This window comes from Leopardus geoffroyi, chromosome B2 (genome assembly GCF_018350155.1).
Source record: "Leopardus geoffroyi isolate Oge1 chromosome B2, O.geoffroyi_Oge1_pat1.0, whole genome shotgun sequence".
NCBI lineage: Eukaryota > Metazoa > Chordata > Mammalia > Carnivora > Felidae > Leopardus > Leopardus geoffroyi.
This window is the reverse complement of record NC_059332.1, coordinates 51,792,965-51,807,922: the sequence shown is the minus strand read 5'-3', so window position 1 is coordinate 51,807,922 and position 14,958 is coordinate 51,792,965. Positions and strand designations below refer to the sequence as shown.

The 14,958-nt window shown below is 40.9% G+C and overlaps 1 protein-coding gene across 13 annotated transcripts in view; it reads right to left on the bottom strand.

The window, feature by feature from the left end:
- Positions 1 to 14,958, bottom strand: part of LOC123608530 (muscular LMNA interacting protein) — a 250,015-nt gene that overhangs the window by 138,335 nt on the left and 96,722 nt on the right. For 8 of the 13 annotated variants that reach the window (XM_045498559.1, XM_045498562.1, XM_045498565.1 and 5 more), the window contains exon 1: positions 6,276 to 6,406. The exons of 1 other annotated variant lie outside the window; for it this stretch is intronic. In XM_045498559.1, coding sequence (XP_045354515.1) covers positions 6,276 to 6,371 — 96 coding nt within the window. In that variant the 5' untranslated portion in view covers positions 6,372 to 6,406. Of the gene's footprint in view, positions 1 to 6,275; positions 6,408 to 14,958 lie in introns of those variants that run through there. 4 more of the 13 variants (XM_045498566.1, XM_045498568.1, XM_045498564.1 and 1 more) reach the window with 2 other exon arrangements.

Sequence of the window (14,958 nt, the reverse complement as noted above, 5' to 3'; positions counted from 1 at the left end):
ACTCAAGGAGCTAGGGATGCCATAATGAATAGGAAATAGTCAGTAGATCACACACAAGAAGAAAAAAGGGGATGCACAAACCACTAAGGGAAAAGTGTTGAGCGATGCCTGCCTACCCAATCTAGGAAGCTCTATAAAAGGCAACACCTGAAATTTCGTCCCAGGGAAGAGGAAGATAAGGATATCCCAGGCTAAGAAAACCAGATGATTGAAATCATGGAAGGGCAGCAGCAGTGGGGGGTACATATCAAACTTGGATTCTGTCTGATTGACAACAGAGAACAATTACAGCACCGTAGATTGGGAAATGAAGTAGTCATATTAGAATTTTAGATAGATAATTCTGGGCTTTTGTTCCACATTTTATTTATTTTTGAGAGAGCGCAAGCAGTGGAGGGGCAGAGGATCTGAAGTGGGCTCTGTGCTGACAGCAGAGAGCCCAATGGGGGGCTTGAACTCATGAACTGCAAGATCATGACCCAAGCTGAAGTCAGACGCACAGCCACCTAGGTGCCCCCGATAACTCTGGTTTTAAAAGACATGTGACTAGTGACAAGCACAGAAAACCAAGAGCAATAGATTGAGGACTAAATGAAAGGGAAAAAGAGAAGATCCAGCTGTAAATTTTTCTTTCTAGAAATCTGGATAAAGGGTAAAGAGGGAGGTTGAGAGGAGTTAGTGAGGGAAGGAGAGTCAAAGAGGTGCCTCTGCTGGCATGTAATAGGGTGGACCTGAACATATCTGTAGACTTGGGAAAGGAGCCAGAAGAGAAGGAAAGCAAAACAACGTCCTGGAGGAAGCAGGCAAAATATGTTAAGAGAACGGGAGAAGGAACATGGCCTCCTTTGAGTCCAGAGAAAATGAATGAAGATACAGAAAATCTCACGAATGTGGTGCAGTGGTGGAAGCAGAAAGGTGGCATAATCAACACTGATGGTAAAATCAACCCCATCTAATCAGAGTAACACTGCCCCTCGGCTACCTCCATGCCTCTGTCACAGGAAATATGATACACCCCGGCAGGACCCTCACTTTCCTCTCCCTTTAAACTGTGCCCACTTTCTGTGCCTTGGACCTCTCAGGCTTCATTGTGGCCTTCCCTTTAACCCCATCCATGTCAGCACCTATGAGGAACCCAGGCTGGAGTCATCCCGCAATTCCTGTGTGCTATGCACACCCCCTCATTCTTTTCCCATCTGTGCCCCATCCCAATTCATGAAGTATTTCTACCATACACATTCTGAAATTCAGTCAGCCATCATACAATCTCCCATGTCCTTAAGCTCTTCTCCATCCTCACTCTAATCAAACCACTGCTTCCTCTGAAGGGCTCTGTCTCTAAGAAGCTTGTTCAATGGTTGCTATTTTCCCTCACACTGGACCTGGAAGTACAAGAGTGTCCTCCTCACTCCCCTTTACTACTTCCAGACCATTCTTCTTTCCTCCTACCTAGAAACTTCCAGATGTGAATCTCATGTCAAGAGTCTATACCACTCATGACCTCTCATCTTCACTGTCATCTGCCCACACCCAAATTAAGCAAGCTCTTCTTTCTTTGAAGATTTAGTTCGTGGCTCAATTCCACTCCCTTTAACACTATGCTTTGCTTAATACCCAGTATCACAGCCCATGGGTAATTTTCCTCATATTGTGTTGACCTGGCCTCTGCTCCTTCTTGCCCCTCAATCCCTAGCCTCAACCAATAGCCACCAGCCCTCTGTAATGTCACATTTTCCATTCTCTGATCTCCACTTCTTTTCTTTCCACACCTCCCTCTCATACTCCAGCTGAAACATTTCTCAGACCCCACCAGAAGGAAAATCTACTGATCTCTCCAACATTATGTTTTCCCATACCTCTTTTTTATTTTAGCCAGCCTCAGTGACTGCGTTTACCCCATGCATACTCCTCAAGTGCCCTGCCCTCTCTCACATCATCCCTCCCATTTGGGCAAATCACAGTCCTCACTAAATCTAACGGGCTACCTAATCTACCCCTTCACCACAAAGGTATGTAATTGGAAGAAATCACACAACTGTGCTTACCGGTTTCACTTCAAATTTATGACTCTGAGCCTCAAGCAGGCCCTTCAATGTTGCTCTATAAACATATTACAGTTCTATAGTCCATTCACTCTCCCACTTGCCTAGAAAACTCACACCCTCTCCTTTTTTCACACCCTCAATATCTTCTTCCATGGTCTTACTCTGACCCGATGACTTGGTTTCTTATTTCACTGAGATAACTAGAGCAGTCAAACAAGAATTTCCAAGGTCCCCATCACTACATCTACTCACCCACCCACATCCTTGTCTTTCGAGTAGCCTTCAGTCCTGCCACTATGATCCCACTAAAATCAACCCTCACTTGAGTATTATGCCTTCTACTTACTTTCAATTTTTCAACAAGGTCTTATTAAATGTCTACTAAATGCTAAGACATCACTCTAGGTGTTGACGATGTAATGATGAGCACACTAATAGAGTTTACATTCTGTGGAGAAAGAAGTAAACAAAATAAATATGTAAAATATATATTACTTTCAATAGGCAGAAGCTATGAAGACTGGCTATAAGGCTATGGCAGTAACCCATGGGAGAGAAAATGGTAGGTTGAACTTGGGTTGTTGCAGTAATCACAATAAGAAATGTTAAGAGTCTGACTATATTTTAGTTTTTTTTAATTTTTTGTAATGTTTTATTTATTTTTGAGAGAGAGAGCGTGAGGGGGGCAGGCACAGAGAGAGAGAAGGACAGAAGATCTGAAGTGGGATCCGTGCTATCAGCAACAGGTCCACGTGGGGCTCAAACTCAGGAACTGTGAGATCATGACCTAAGCCAAAGTCAGACATTCAACCGACTGAGCCTCCCAGGTACCTTGGTTCTGGCTAGATTTCAAAGGAAAACCTAGAATTATCTTAAAAATTAGATGTGGGATATAAAAGATAGATAAGAATCTAGACATGTACAAAATTTTCGACCTGAATAACCACAAGAAATGAAATTTTATTTACTAAAATGGGGAAAACAACAGGTGAAGCTAGTCTGAGAATAAAGATCAAAAGTAATATGCCAAATACAGATCCAAGTGGAATTGTGGGTATGGAAGTCAAGTTTAGAGGACAGTCTGTGCTAAAGATAAAATTATTAGGATTGTTAACTTGTACATGGTATTTAAAACCACAATACCAGAAGAGATCACCAAGGTAGTAAGCACAAATAGGAAAAGAAGAGGTCCAAGGTTGAAGCCTCCAGAGTTGGAACACTAAGTTATCAAGCAGCTAATGAAGAACTAGAAAAATTGACATGGGATTTTAAGGAAAACAGAAAAGACTAGAACGTCATTGACAGCAATAGGAAAGATGCCTGACTATAAACAAAAGGAGAGACAGAATATGCCGAGGACCCGTAGTAGTGAAGCAATTTGCTTGGACATTTGATATCTTCTCCAGGGATGTGTCAAACTACCCATCACAGGAACAGAAAAAAACAATGGTAGCACTTACAGAGCTGGTGTTCAGAAGCAGTTTGGGCAAAAGGATGTTGTGAGCATGAGGAAATTGAGGGCTCTAGTGAGAGTAGAGCAAGCGAACATCATGGAGTGAAGTTTGGAGAGGTACAGAAGAGGAACCCTCAGATTCAGGGGACCAGTGGTCTCTGATGCTCAGAGACCAGATTTGATAACATGGTGAGTGTTGGGAAGAATGACGTGGGGTTAGAGTACGGTATGTGAGAGTTTAAGATTTAGATGTATGGTAATTCTGGACGATTATGTGGTCTAAGGCTTTGACCTTGAGACTGAGTATCTCAGAAGAAAAAAAAAAAACAACAGAAAAGGCACTGAGATTGGGAAGCTCAAGTAACTGTGAGACAAGAAGGTTGACAAAGTCATTCTGGTGACAATGAAAGCCACCATGGATGACAAGACTGGACTGGACAGAGAGACTGAGAGCATGATGGCACTCAGTGAGCCTGGGGTCAGGAGGTACCTGGATCAGGCTATCTGACACACTAGATTATTATTAGGTATTTTCTTTGTGAGTATGTAATCAAAGAAAGAGAAGTGGGTATCCTTACAGGAGATTTCACCCACGTTATATGTCTAATGAACTAACTGTAGGCCAGTTTATTATAGGGTACAGCTTTCTGATAACTAAAAATACTAAAACAGCCATGCCTTCTAGAAACAATTCCTTAGGGAATATAAAACACACAGGCAAACCTTTCTGAACCATCTCTCACTCTTTAACCTTCTTTTATGCCTTTAAAGATAGTTGTCATTATTCCTTCATTGCAGTCATGTCAAAATTGCCAGGTTGCAACTAATCATCCGAAAATAATAAATCAATGCTCTCCTCTGTAGTGAGGAACATTAGATCCCTTGTGAGATTTGGGAAGCCCATTAGTCTTATCAGCAACAACAATATGACACACTTACTAGATAGATTATTTTCTAGGAAGGCTTCTTTACATGACTAATCTCATAAATATCAAGATAGATAGCGGTTTTAGCAACAAAATCATTAGAGGTAGTTCAGATAATTCATCGCAGAATTTCATGTGGGTAGGAAATAAAGACAGTGCTTTAGGAGTCAAAAAAGAAGTGAAGCTGTGAACTTATCCCCAGGTTCTATAGGCCCATCATCTCCCCACATGATGACTACAAGTCTGTCTTATGTTCTATCCCCATGAAATTTAAATACCAACGTATGAAAGGGTTCAGTATTAAGTGCCCCATGAGTATGAAATACATACAACCATTACTAACAGTAAGTGATTTTGCCTTCTAAAACACACACGATGACGAAAATTCATTTCTCCAGCCTTGTACAATTTGTACAATGCAATCCCACTTAAATCTCCAAAATACAAATAGATCTCTACTGTTGATACCCCATAAATTATAGACTTTTTAAAGGGTAATAGCTATAATTTTAGTGAATAAAATGGAAACAAAGTATGAGTGAACACTAACGTTTCAGTGCATAAGGTGTGCTTTTAATACAATGCCCTTAAATGAATTTCTAAGCATAACCACAAGTTGACAATGAAAGCAACAGCAAAATAAAATTATTCCTTTCTATTTTATTGTCATATTTTCCTACAGACACAGCCATATCCTACATAAAATGTCTTTTTGTAGGTGTAGGAGAACAACTTTTTTTTTTTTAATTTTAGTTGAACCAATACATGATGTCATTCAAGAATAACATAAAAGGGTAAATCTAATAGGGCTAAAGACGTATTCATCTTCCAAGGTTACTGTTGGAGAAAAAGATCAGGGATAAATTCCCGTCTGCACACATATCCTCAGAAGCACAACCACAAAAAGGGCAATGGTTCGGTATCTGCTTTTAAGCTGGGAGTACAGTGTTAGCATGGGGCTCTTTTCATCGCTATTACCTAGCATCCTCTTATCTAACCAATGATGTACAAATTTTTTTTTGTACAGAATTTAGGTTGGAAAAGGATGTGAAATTATACTATGTAACATTTAGATGTAGAGCCACGTGTTAGTTGATAGACTGCTGAATCCCCGGTTCAGAAAAGAAGAAAAAAAAATTTTTTTTCTGTTTCCTGCACACGGTGGCCAAGTTCCAGGGGAGCCCAGAAATGAATCGCTATGGTGATGAAAAATCATTTTCCACACAAAGCAGAAACAGATGCACGTTAATACCACTGCACTTGTTAAATGCCAGTTAACACTTTCAGGTGCCAATGCCATTTAAAAACGCATCTTAGTTCTTGTTCTTGGGAAACTACTTTAATAATAGAATTAGACCCAGACGGATTAAACTCTCGCCCTAAAAATGGTTTCAAGCACTCGACATCTCTTGAGACTGTCCCCTTCTCCCCGGACAGGCGAATAGGAACTTAGGAAATTGTGTTTTCCCACACCATGCAGGTTAAGTGCTCCGTTGCTCAGTTTCAGGCTGCAACGCCTTCCTGTCTACTATTTCCCTAAAAGTTCTCTTCCTTCCCATGTCAACACCCACACTCACAGATGTCCACCAGCCTCCTGTTGAGCAGAGGCATCCCTGGGTGTCAGCTTCAACACTATGCCGAGGGCAGCCCTGAGCATTTTTTTGGTTGGCCAGTGAGCAGTTCGCTTTTATCTGCTGGCCCCTTCCACGAACTGTAGATAACATTTCATTTTGACATACAGTCAAATTTATCTATACCCAGGCAGCTCTCCCTCAAGCCCTCTTGCAGCAAACAACGAAGTGCACAGCCTTTAAAAGTTCCTGAAAACATTAAGGAAAGACTTCCTTTTACCTGGGGTGTGGTCTGAATGCTCCCTGCTAAGACGCACGAGTTCATTTGGAAGTAATTGTTCCCGCAGTCCCTCGGAAGCCCCTGTTCTGGAAGCATTGATTCATCACACAAGGGAGTGAGCAAACCGATGACTGAGGTGTGGGAAGGGAGCCTCTCACTAAAACAACACACACTCACACAGGGAAAAAAAAAAAATTCTAAAAAGAGGTAAAGTGGAATCCTCCCTGAATTGAAGAATCCTGTCAGCTCCCAAGAGTAGATTTATGTTTAGACAATTTTTAGATTTGGCACTTCATGAGAGGTCATACCGACTGCTGAAATGGAGCCAGTAGAAATTAAAAAAAAAAAAAAAATGCCACCTATATGTGTTTGCCCTCTTTTCTTGTCACGCAAGTATTCCAATTACATATTCTGCAAAAAGAAGAGAGAAGCCAGATTGTGCCGCGACGAGAAGCTGATTGAAGGGCCCAAGCATCTGCCAATCTCAGGAACCAGGTGGTCACATGCACTGAGAACATTTAGAGACACAAATACATGCAAACACTGTGTCTAAATAAAGAACGACACAACACACAGTGATCATTTCAAAAAAATCAATAATATGATCGGCCGTGGGCATGTAAATGCAAGCAGCGGGAGCATCTGTAGTGACTGAAGTTCTGCTATTAATCAAATTAGCTCTAGAATAAAGCTTGGAATCACATATTTGTGGGGAAAAAATTCCATTCCAAGGTTCCTGGAAGATGCTGAGTGTCCTGACTGCAGACAAAACTTCACACACGAAACTGTTTGGAGTCTTCAGATTTAGTAGTTCTATATTTTTTATGTACTGATTTTTCTCCAAATCTGTTTGGATTTGGCAATGAAAGCACAAACCTACGTTTGTGCTTTGGCAATGAAAGGTGGTGTGGCCCAAGGGCTGATTATAGACCAAAGGCTATGGAAAGCAATGAAGATTTTATTTTCGAGATCTGGATTATATCTCTTAATTTTCAACCTTATCAAAAGTCTGAAGGGGCACATGGTCTCATAGTTTGTGAGTTTGAACCATGCATCAGGCTCTGCTCTGAGAGCTTGGAGCCTGCTTTAGATCCTCTGTCTCCCTCTTTCTCTGCCCTTCTCCCACTTGATTGTGGGCTCTTTCCCTCAAAAACAAACATTCAAAAAAGGTTCTAAAAAACACAAAACAAACAAAAAAGCCTGAATTTTGGAAACATTACAAGTAAGGTAATTGCCAAAAGTGATTCTACTAGCACACTGGCAAAAATTCTTCCAAATAACATAGAACTTTTTGACCTAGAAAGTTATCTAAATTTCCGAATAGAAGTGCTGTTATGTCACTAAACAAATTTATGTGTTCCTCTATGCCAAGTATAATTATGGATACTCAAAAGAAAACATAACACTCTCCTGCCCTCAAAGAGCTGACAGTCCAATTAAGAATATAAAACAGATATACAAATAATAGAAATACAAAGCAAAAAAGAACAGAAAAGAAAAGGAGAGAGGAGAAGGGAAGGGAAGGGAAGGGAAGGGAAGGGAAGGGGAGGGGAGGGGAGGGGAGGGGAGGGGAAGGGAGGGGAGGGGAGGGGAGGGGAGGGGAGGGGAGGGGAGGGGAGGGGAGAGGAGAGAAGAGAAGAGAAGAGAAGAGAAGAGAAGAGAAGAGAAGAGAAGAGAAGAGAAGAGAAGAGAAGTTCCATATTGAAGTTCTCAAACTTTACACATAAATCACCTAGAGAGCTTGAGGACATCAGGGATGGGCCCCAGATTCTCTATTTCCAACAAGCTCCCAGTTGATGTTTCACTGCTTGTTCATGACACTTTGAGTAGCAGAGACTTGGAGAAACTTTTGGAGAGAGGGGAGATCACAGCCACATGGAGTAATTCAAGGATAAAGTGGCATCGGGGCCACACTTAGAAGCATTGGGGAGTGGGGGCTTAGGAATGTGGGATAGAATAACAGTTATTTCAAAGCAAAGATAAAAGCTTGAGTGAAGGCACCTATCAGAACAGCAGTAAGCAGCAAGTCTATTCATAAAGGATGAAATCCTAGAGTCAGTCATTCACTGGCTATGGGACCCAGGGGGACCTCTCAAAGGCAGTCCTTTCACCTGTGAAATGTGGATAAGAAGAGTGCTTATCTCACAGGGTTCTGGCGAGGATGAAGGTGAAATCATATAAACCCTAAAGGCCACACACCTCAGTTCCAGTGAGTGGTTCCCCAAGGGGAAGTAGCAGTCCAGTCCCTTGTCAATATTTCGATCTGTTCATGCCAAGCAGACTCAAACAACCATGAAGCTCTTCTCCCATACCTCATTCTGTCCACCTTCTGGTCTTGTCTCTCTCATTCCCTCCGCCAACTAAAGCAATACTTACACATGTTGGCAAGTCAACTTTGGAAGAGGAAATAAATATTTTAGCCCCTATCTTTTGCCCTATTTAAACTCTTCCTTGAATCATTTTACAACATGGGAACCAATTAAATTCACCCATTATTTTGCTATTTTGCTCTGTGTCTCCTTGGCAACTTTTCTCTAATCATTTTCTTTCTCTTGTTTTATTAATAATTGTTGGTGTTACAGACTATTTGTTATATTGATAGAAGTAATAATTGTTAGTTAAAAAAACATAATGGTCATGCATTCTAGCAGCATGCTTTAGCCATCTGGTTAGTAACTACATATAGCCTCAAAGAGCACATGTTTTTAGGACAATTTCTATAGAAACCATCCTCATTTGAATAGAAAATAATGACATGGTTCAAAAAACAGGCCCCAGTCTTGGATGATGAAGAGCATGTAAGTTACTTACACAGGATGGAAGGGTGGGGAGGAGGAGTCTATTCTCCAATTACAACCACTTTCCTATGTATATGAATGTCAATTAGGGTTTCTGAAAACCCTGAAGCATTTATAAATACAAACTTTTTTTTCACAGCTCTATATAAGCATTTATTCAATTAGGTTAAGCCAGTTGTGCATCACATAAACATACATGTTTATTTCTCCATCTTGTTGTATAAACACACACTTTTTAATGATCTCTCTTCCACTGCAGAACAAAAAATACTCCATTGAATAATGTTTTTCCAAAAGTAAATAAAGTTTGTCAAAGTTTGCAACAGTTTCCAACTTCTCTTTAAGTTTTGGCATTATTGATGGCTGAAGTAGGACCTCTTTCACCTTCTTATTAAACAGATATTACTACAGTAACTTCCAGCCAAAAGATTCTTCAGGTATTGCTTTTAAAATAAGTAATATGGGGGCGCCTGGGTGACACAGTCAGTTAAGCGTCCGACTTCAGCCAGGTCACGATCTCGCGGTCCCTGAGTTCGAGCCCCGCGTCGGGCTCTGGGCTGATGGCTCAGAGCCTGGAGCCTGTTTCCGATTCTGTGTCTCCCTCTCTCTCTGCCCCTCCCCCGTTCATGCTCTGTCTCTCCCTGTCCCAAAAATAAATAAACGTTGAAAAAAAAATTAAAATAAAATAAAATAAAATAAGTAATATGGAATAAATAGTCCCTCTTCTTGATATGGGAAACAAATTTGAGGGGAAAGCAGATTAGCACACAAAAGTTTTCCAAGAAGCATGGGATTAAACAGATCCAGTTGCCAAGGCTAGACACCCATTTGTCTGTTCCTATGCTCTGTGCTTGATAAAAGAAGGTACTAGAAACCCATTTATTTATCTTAATAAATATCTATTGAGTACCAGAGACTAGTCTAAGCTCTGAGGGACATGAAGATAGAGAAGATTTGGACTCTATTCTCAACATGTGTTATAGTCCTATGAAGAGACACAAGTTACATGAGTCATGAGTGAGGTCTGAGGACAGTGCAAGGTGATGTGCTGAAGACAGACTGTATGGGAAAGTGGTGTCAAGCCATTCCCAGGGAGATTTCACTCTTAGCTTCTGCACTCTTACTTCCTATTTCTGGTGATCAATACTAGGACACTTATTCTGTTTTAGCTGTAGGTGGAATTTTTCCTCCACAAATGGGAATCACCAGGGGTTTGGATTCCTGTCTCCAGGGCAATAGGTGATTCCAGGGATGCTAATCAGGGCCATCCCAATTCACAGACTCAGAATTGAGTGTCTTATATTTAAAGGGAATTCTGACCTCTCATCAAAAATATGTGAGTTTCTGGGGAGCCCGGGTAACTCAGTTGGTTGAGCGTGCAAATCCGGCTCAGATGATGATCCCACTGTCCATGGGATCGAGCCCCGTGTCAGGCTCTGTGCTGACAGCTCAGAACCTGGAGCCTGCTTTGGATTTTGTGTCTCCTTCTCTCTCTGCCCCTCCCCCTCCCATGCTCTGTCTCTGTCTCAAAAAATAAATAAACATTAAAAAATTTATATAAAAAATATGTGAGATTCCATCACAGCCTAAGTTTGGCTCCATCCATATCAAGCATTTGTATTGGTCTCATCTGGATTGCATCTATTCCTTGTACTACCGCACTCATAGGTTCTCTCCTCTTTGGGGTTTATGCTCTTAGTTAATAGGATACTAGTAGCCCCCCTTAATTCAAATACACTAGGAGCTTCAAAGTATTGAGGAAAACCTAGCACCTAAGTAAGACTGTGACATAGTTAAATATTCAGACAAAATGAATAGGCCTTACACGTGGCAGAATTTGAAGAGAAAAGAGACAATGATAAGAAACATTTATCCAACAGGAATAAGAGTTTGGTCACCACTCTCCCCTTGTTGAATCACTTTCTTGACTTGGCTTTGGGCACACCATCTCCTTTTAGTCCTGTTCCCATCCCCTAAAACACTCCCCTGTCTGCTTTGTGCTATTCTACCCTTAAGCTTTGAAGTAGCCCAGAAGTCACTCCTTGGATAATTTCATCCAGTTCTTAATAGCTTAAATAACGTTTGTTCCAGATTTGTATCCCCAGCCTGAATGGCTTCTTTGGGTAATACCCTCATGTATCCAGCTAACATCTTCACTAGGATATCTCATGGACATCTGAAACTGAATTATTTGTTTTTCTCCTGAAACTGTTGCCCGCCACAGCCCCCAAGTTTTCCCTGCCTCAGCATATAGCTATTCCTATTTCTCATTGCTTAGGCTAAAAATGATAAGCTTACATCACTTTTCTTGGTTGCTCATTATCCCCCATCAATATATCAGTATTGGTGAATATTCTGATATTCTTGATTTCTCATAATTCCCCACCACCAATTTATCGGTATATCTCCCTTCAAAATAAATCCAGAACCCTACTTCTATTTCTAACATCCTAGTAACAGAACCTACCATCATCTCCTTTCCAAATCACTTCCTCCTAACTAATCTCCCCTGCTTCCTCTTTGCCTCCTGTAGGGATGCTCTGATAAACCATCTAGACCTCCCTTCAGGCTGAAGGACTACTCCCCAGCTGCTGGAGGTGCTGTAACAGTGCTCAGCTGTCTGTCCTCTCCAAGTGTTGCTCTCAGTTGAATAAAGCGTCTTGCCCAAAGCCACTCCCCCTTCTCCAGGGCAGCCTGCATCCAACGGCTACTTGATACACCCATATAAAGGCCTGCCACTCTCGTTCCAATTTAGGGCAACTCTAAAGAGCGATCTTACAAGGTCAGTTAAGCTTTTGTTCAGTCTGCCTTGCAACCCAATTCTCTCCCTGCCTAATCTTGCTGCCTTCCCACTCCCACAGGTGTGGTAAACTTCTTGCATGCTACTCTCCACCTCAGAGTCTGCTTCCTGGGAATCTAATCTGTTGCCACACCTCCCTGTAGTTATTGTCCACACGGGAGCAAGACTGAGCCTTTAAAACAGAAGTCAGACCATGCCGCTTTTCTATGCAATACCCTCCAATGGCTTCCTTTGTCACCCAGAGGATAAGCCAGTATCCTTGCAATGGCCTACAGTCAACGTGATCTGGTGACTGCTACACTCAGCTTGCTCCCTCATGTCTATCTACAGTGATTTCCCTGCATTCCTAGAGCACACTAATCCCATTCCCTGGGATGTTTTTCCCAAGCTCATGAGTTCCGTCACTTCTTCATGTCTCTCCTCAAACATTAGTTAAACTGTAAAACATTCCTCACTAATCTCTGTAATAAATTACCACCCCAATTCTAAGGTCTTGCTAGCACTCTCTGTCCCTGTTAGCCCACGTTATTTTTCTCCAGAGCACTCACCAGCTTTTAATGCTTGCTCATTATCTGATTTCATTATTGGATTTTAAACTCCATGAGAGCAAGGATTTTTGCTTTGATCACTATTATTTTCCTAGCAGCTAGAATAGTATGGGGCACTCATAAGCATTCAATAGATATTTTTCCAATAAACTTATTGACTGAAAGTGATCTCTTTATTTGTGGACATTTCTTATACTTTTCTTCTAATGAGAAGGATAATAATTCTGGTAAACTTGGAATCAGCTGTCCGAAAGTAAACAGAATCAGCCCAATCTCCTCAAGTTTCTCAGTTCCACTGGAACGGTTGTTGCTGGTATTCACAGGTCCTTACTGAGAACCAAAGGTTTAGGGGCTAAAGGAAGAAGCAAGATGGAGATAATTTCAGCCAGCTGCCTCCCCATGACTCTTACATACAAATACCTGTAACAGAAGATAGCAGGATGTTCAAAGCAATGGATTGTCCAAAGTCAGGTCAGAAGCGGACAAAATAGGTTCTGATCTCACATTTTCCACCAAATAGCTGTGAGGTCTTGGGTAAGTCACTTAACTTCTCAGGGACAATTTCCTTATAAAATAAGACCCCCAATTAGTATTGCCTGATGCCCCTTCTTTAGAATACCAGCCTTGAAGATGAAGGGTAACAAAGGGGTTCTGTGGTAAAATAAATTTAGGAATTGGAATATTCTATATCTTCCTTTAGAAGGAGTCTCACAATCAAGAGGCCTTTGAAGCTTGGTTTAGCCCATAGTTTCTCACATTTATTTGGCCACAGAACCTCTTCCTTGCCTGACGTATACCAACACCCCACTCATAGCGTGAACTACTGAACTGGACAATCCATACAGACTTCTTTCTGCTGTGATAGTTAATAAATCTATAAAAAGAAGGTAGTTTGGGCAAACAGACAAACAAAAAAGAGTTTCCACATAGTTACTACATGAAGTGCTACTCATGATCTGGAAGGAGAACACATGAGCTAGATGGATATCAGCAGATGATCTCTGAGTTACAAAGAAAGAAACAAAAGACACTGTATGTATTCCAGGTCTACCAACTATAAGCCCACCTATGCCAAACCCACCTACTTCACTAGCAACATTCAGGGGCACAGGAATATGAATTAAATAAATGATGAATTGACCAGAAGGTCTCAAAATATATTCAAAGAAGCACTAACAAACTGTGAGGTAAACATTTAGAGATAAGACATATTGTTTAATAGATATACTCAGAGATTCCATAGTGAATCATTTCTGTGTACATCATAAGAGAAACAAATTTTGACTCAGAATATAGCTCATAAAATCTTATTTCTAAGTGCAGAGAGTGACACCAGCATCTTTACAATTTACATTATAATTTCATAAAGAAACATGACAAAGTAATATTTGTTTTTAATATGACTGTTAGTATAATTTGATTTATACACATTTTCATTTAAAATAAAAGAGGAAGCAATAGCATTCCATGTTTCAGGTATCTTTATGTATGAAGAATGCTCTCAAAAGCCTTCATCATATGCTACAGATAAAAATTTTATCTGTATTCCTCAGTTTAGACATGAGGAAAAGTGTGTTCCAAAGTGTTATTAAAATGGCTCAACCATAAAAGGATTTGATTGATTATTTTAAAAACTCTACAATCTTTACAGTTAGGCACTACCCACCAGGGCGAGTCATGGACTGCACCCCCCTCACCACCCACAGGGTATCTTGTTGGAGAAAAGATCAATTACCAATGTTTTGTCATTAGAGTCACATGTTGACTTTCAGAAGCAATTGAATTTTTTTGAAAGAGAAAGACAGCATGCGTGTGCATATGCTCAGGGGAGGGGCATAGGGAGAGGGAGAGAAAGAATCTTAAGCAGGCTCCACGCCCGAGGCAGAGCTCAATCCCACGACCCTGGGATCATGACATGAGCCAAAATCAAGAGTCAGAGGCTCAACCAACTGAGCCACCCAGGCACCCCAGCTTTTTAAATTAGCTTTCTCATACTTGAGCAACGTAAAGAATAGGCTTAATACAAGTATGAAGACAAGCACATCACAACAATAACTACAACTTACTACTCGTATTTTATAGTTTATCTTGATACATCATTTCCTCTCCTATAAACTCTACAGAAATACATGACTCTTAGCAGAATCACTGCACAAAGATGTCAGCCAGTTTCTGTTAGTTTTGTTGTGGGCTACCTATCACTGATTGGAAGAATAAAACAGAGAACAATGTAAGTGTAGAACTAATTGCATTTGCAATACAGTAGTGAGAACATGAGCTTTAAGTAAGAGTACTGGTGTGATATCCCCCTCCCCACTTACTAGCTATGTGACCCAAAGTAGATCCTTGATCTTCCTGACCTTCGTTTATTTATGACCATAGAACTTATCACACAAAGTGGGACTCCCTTGAGCCTGAAGGGTAAGGGGGCAGGCATTATTAGTAATTACTTTAGGACAACAGGCATAAATGGGACTATTGTGGGCAAACCAAACATAATCGGCCTACTTATTTGCGATATTGAGATACAATACCTC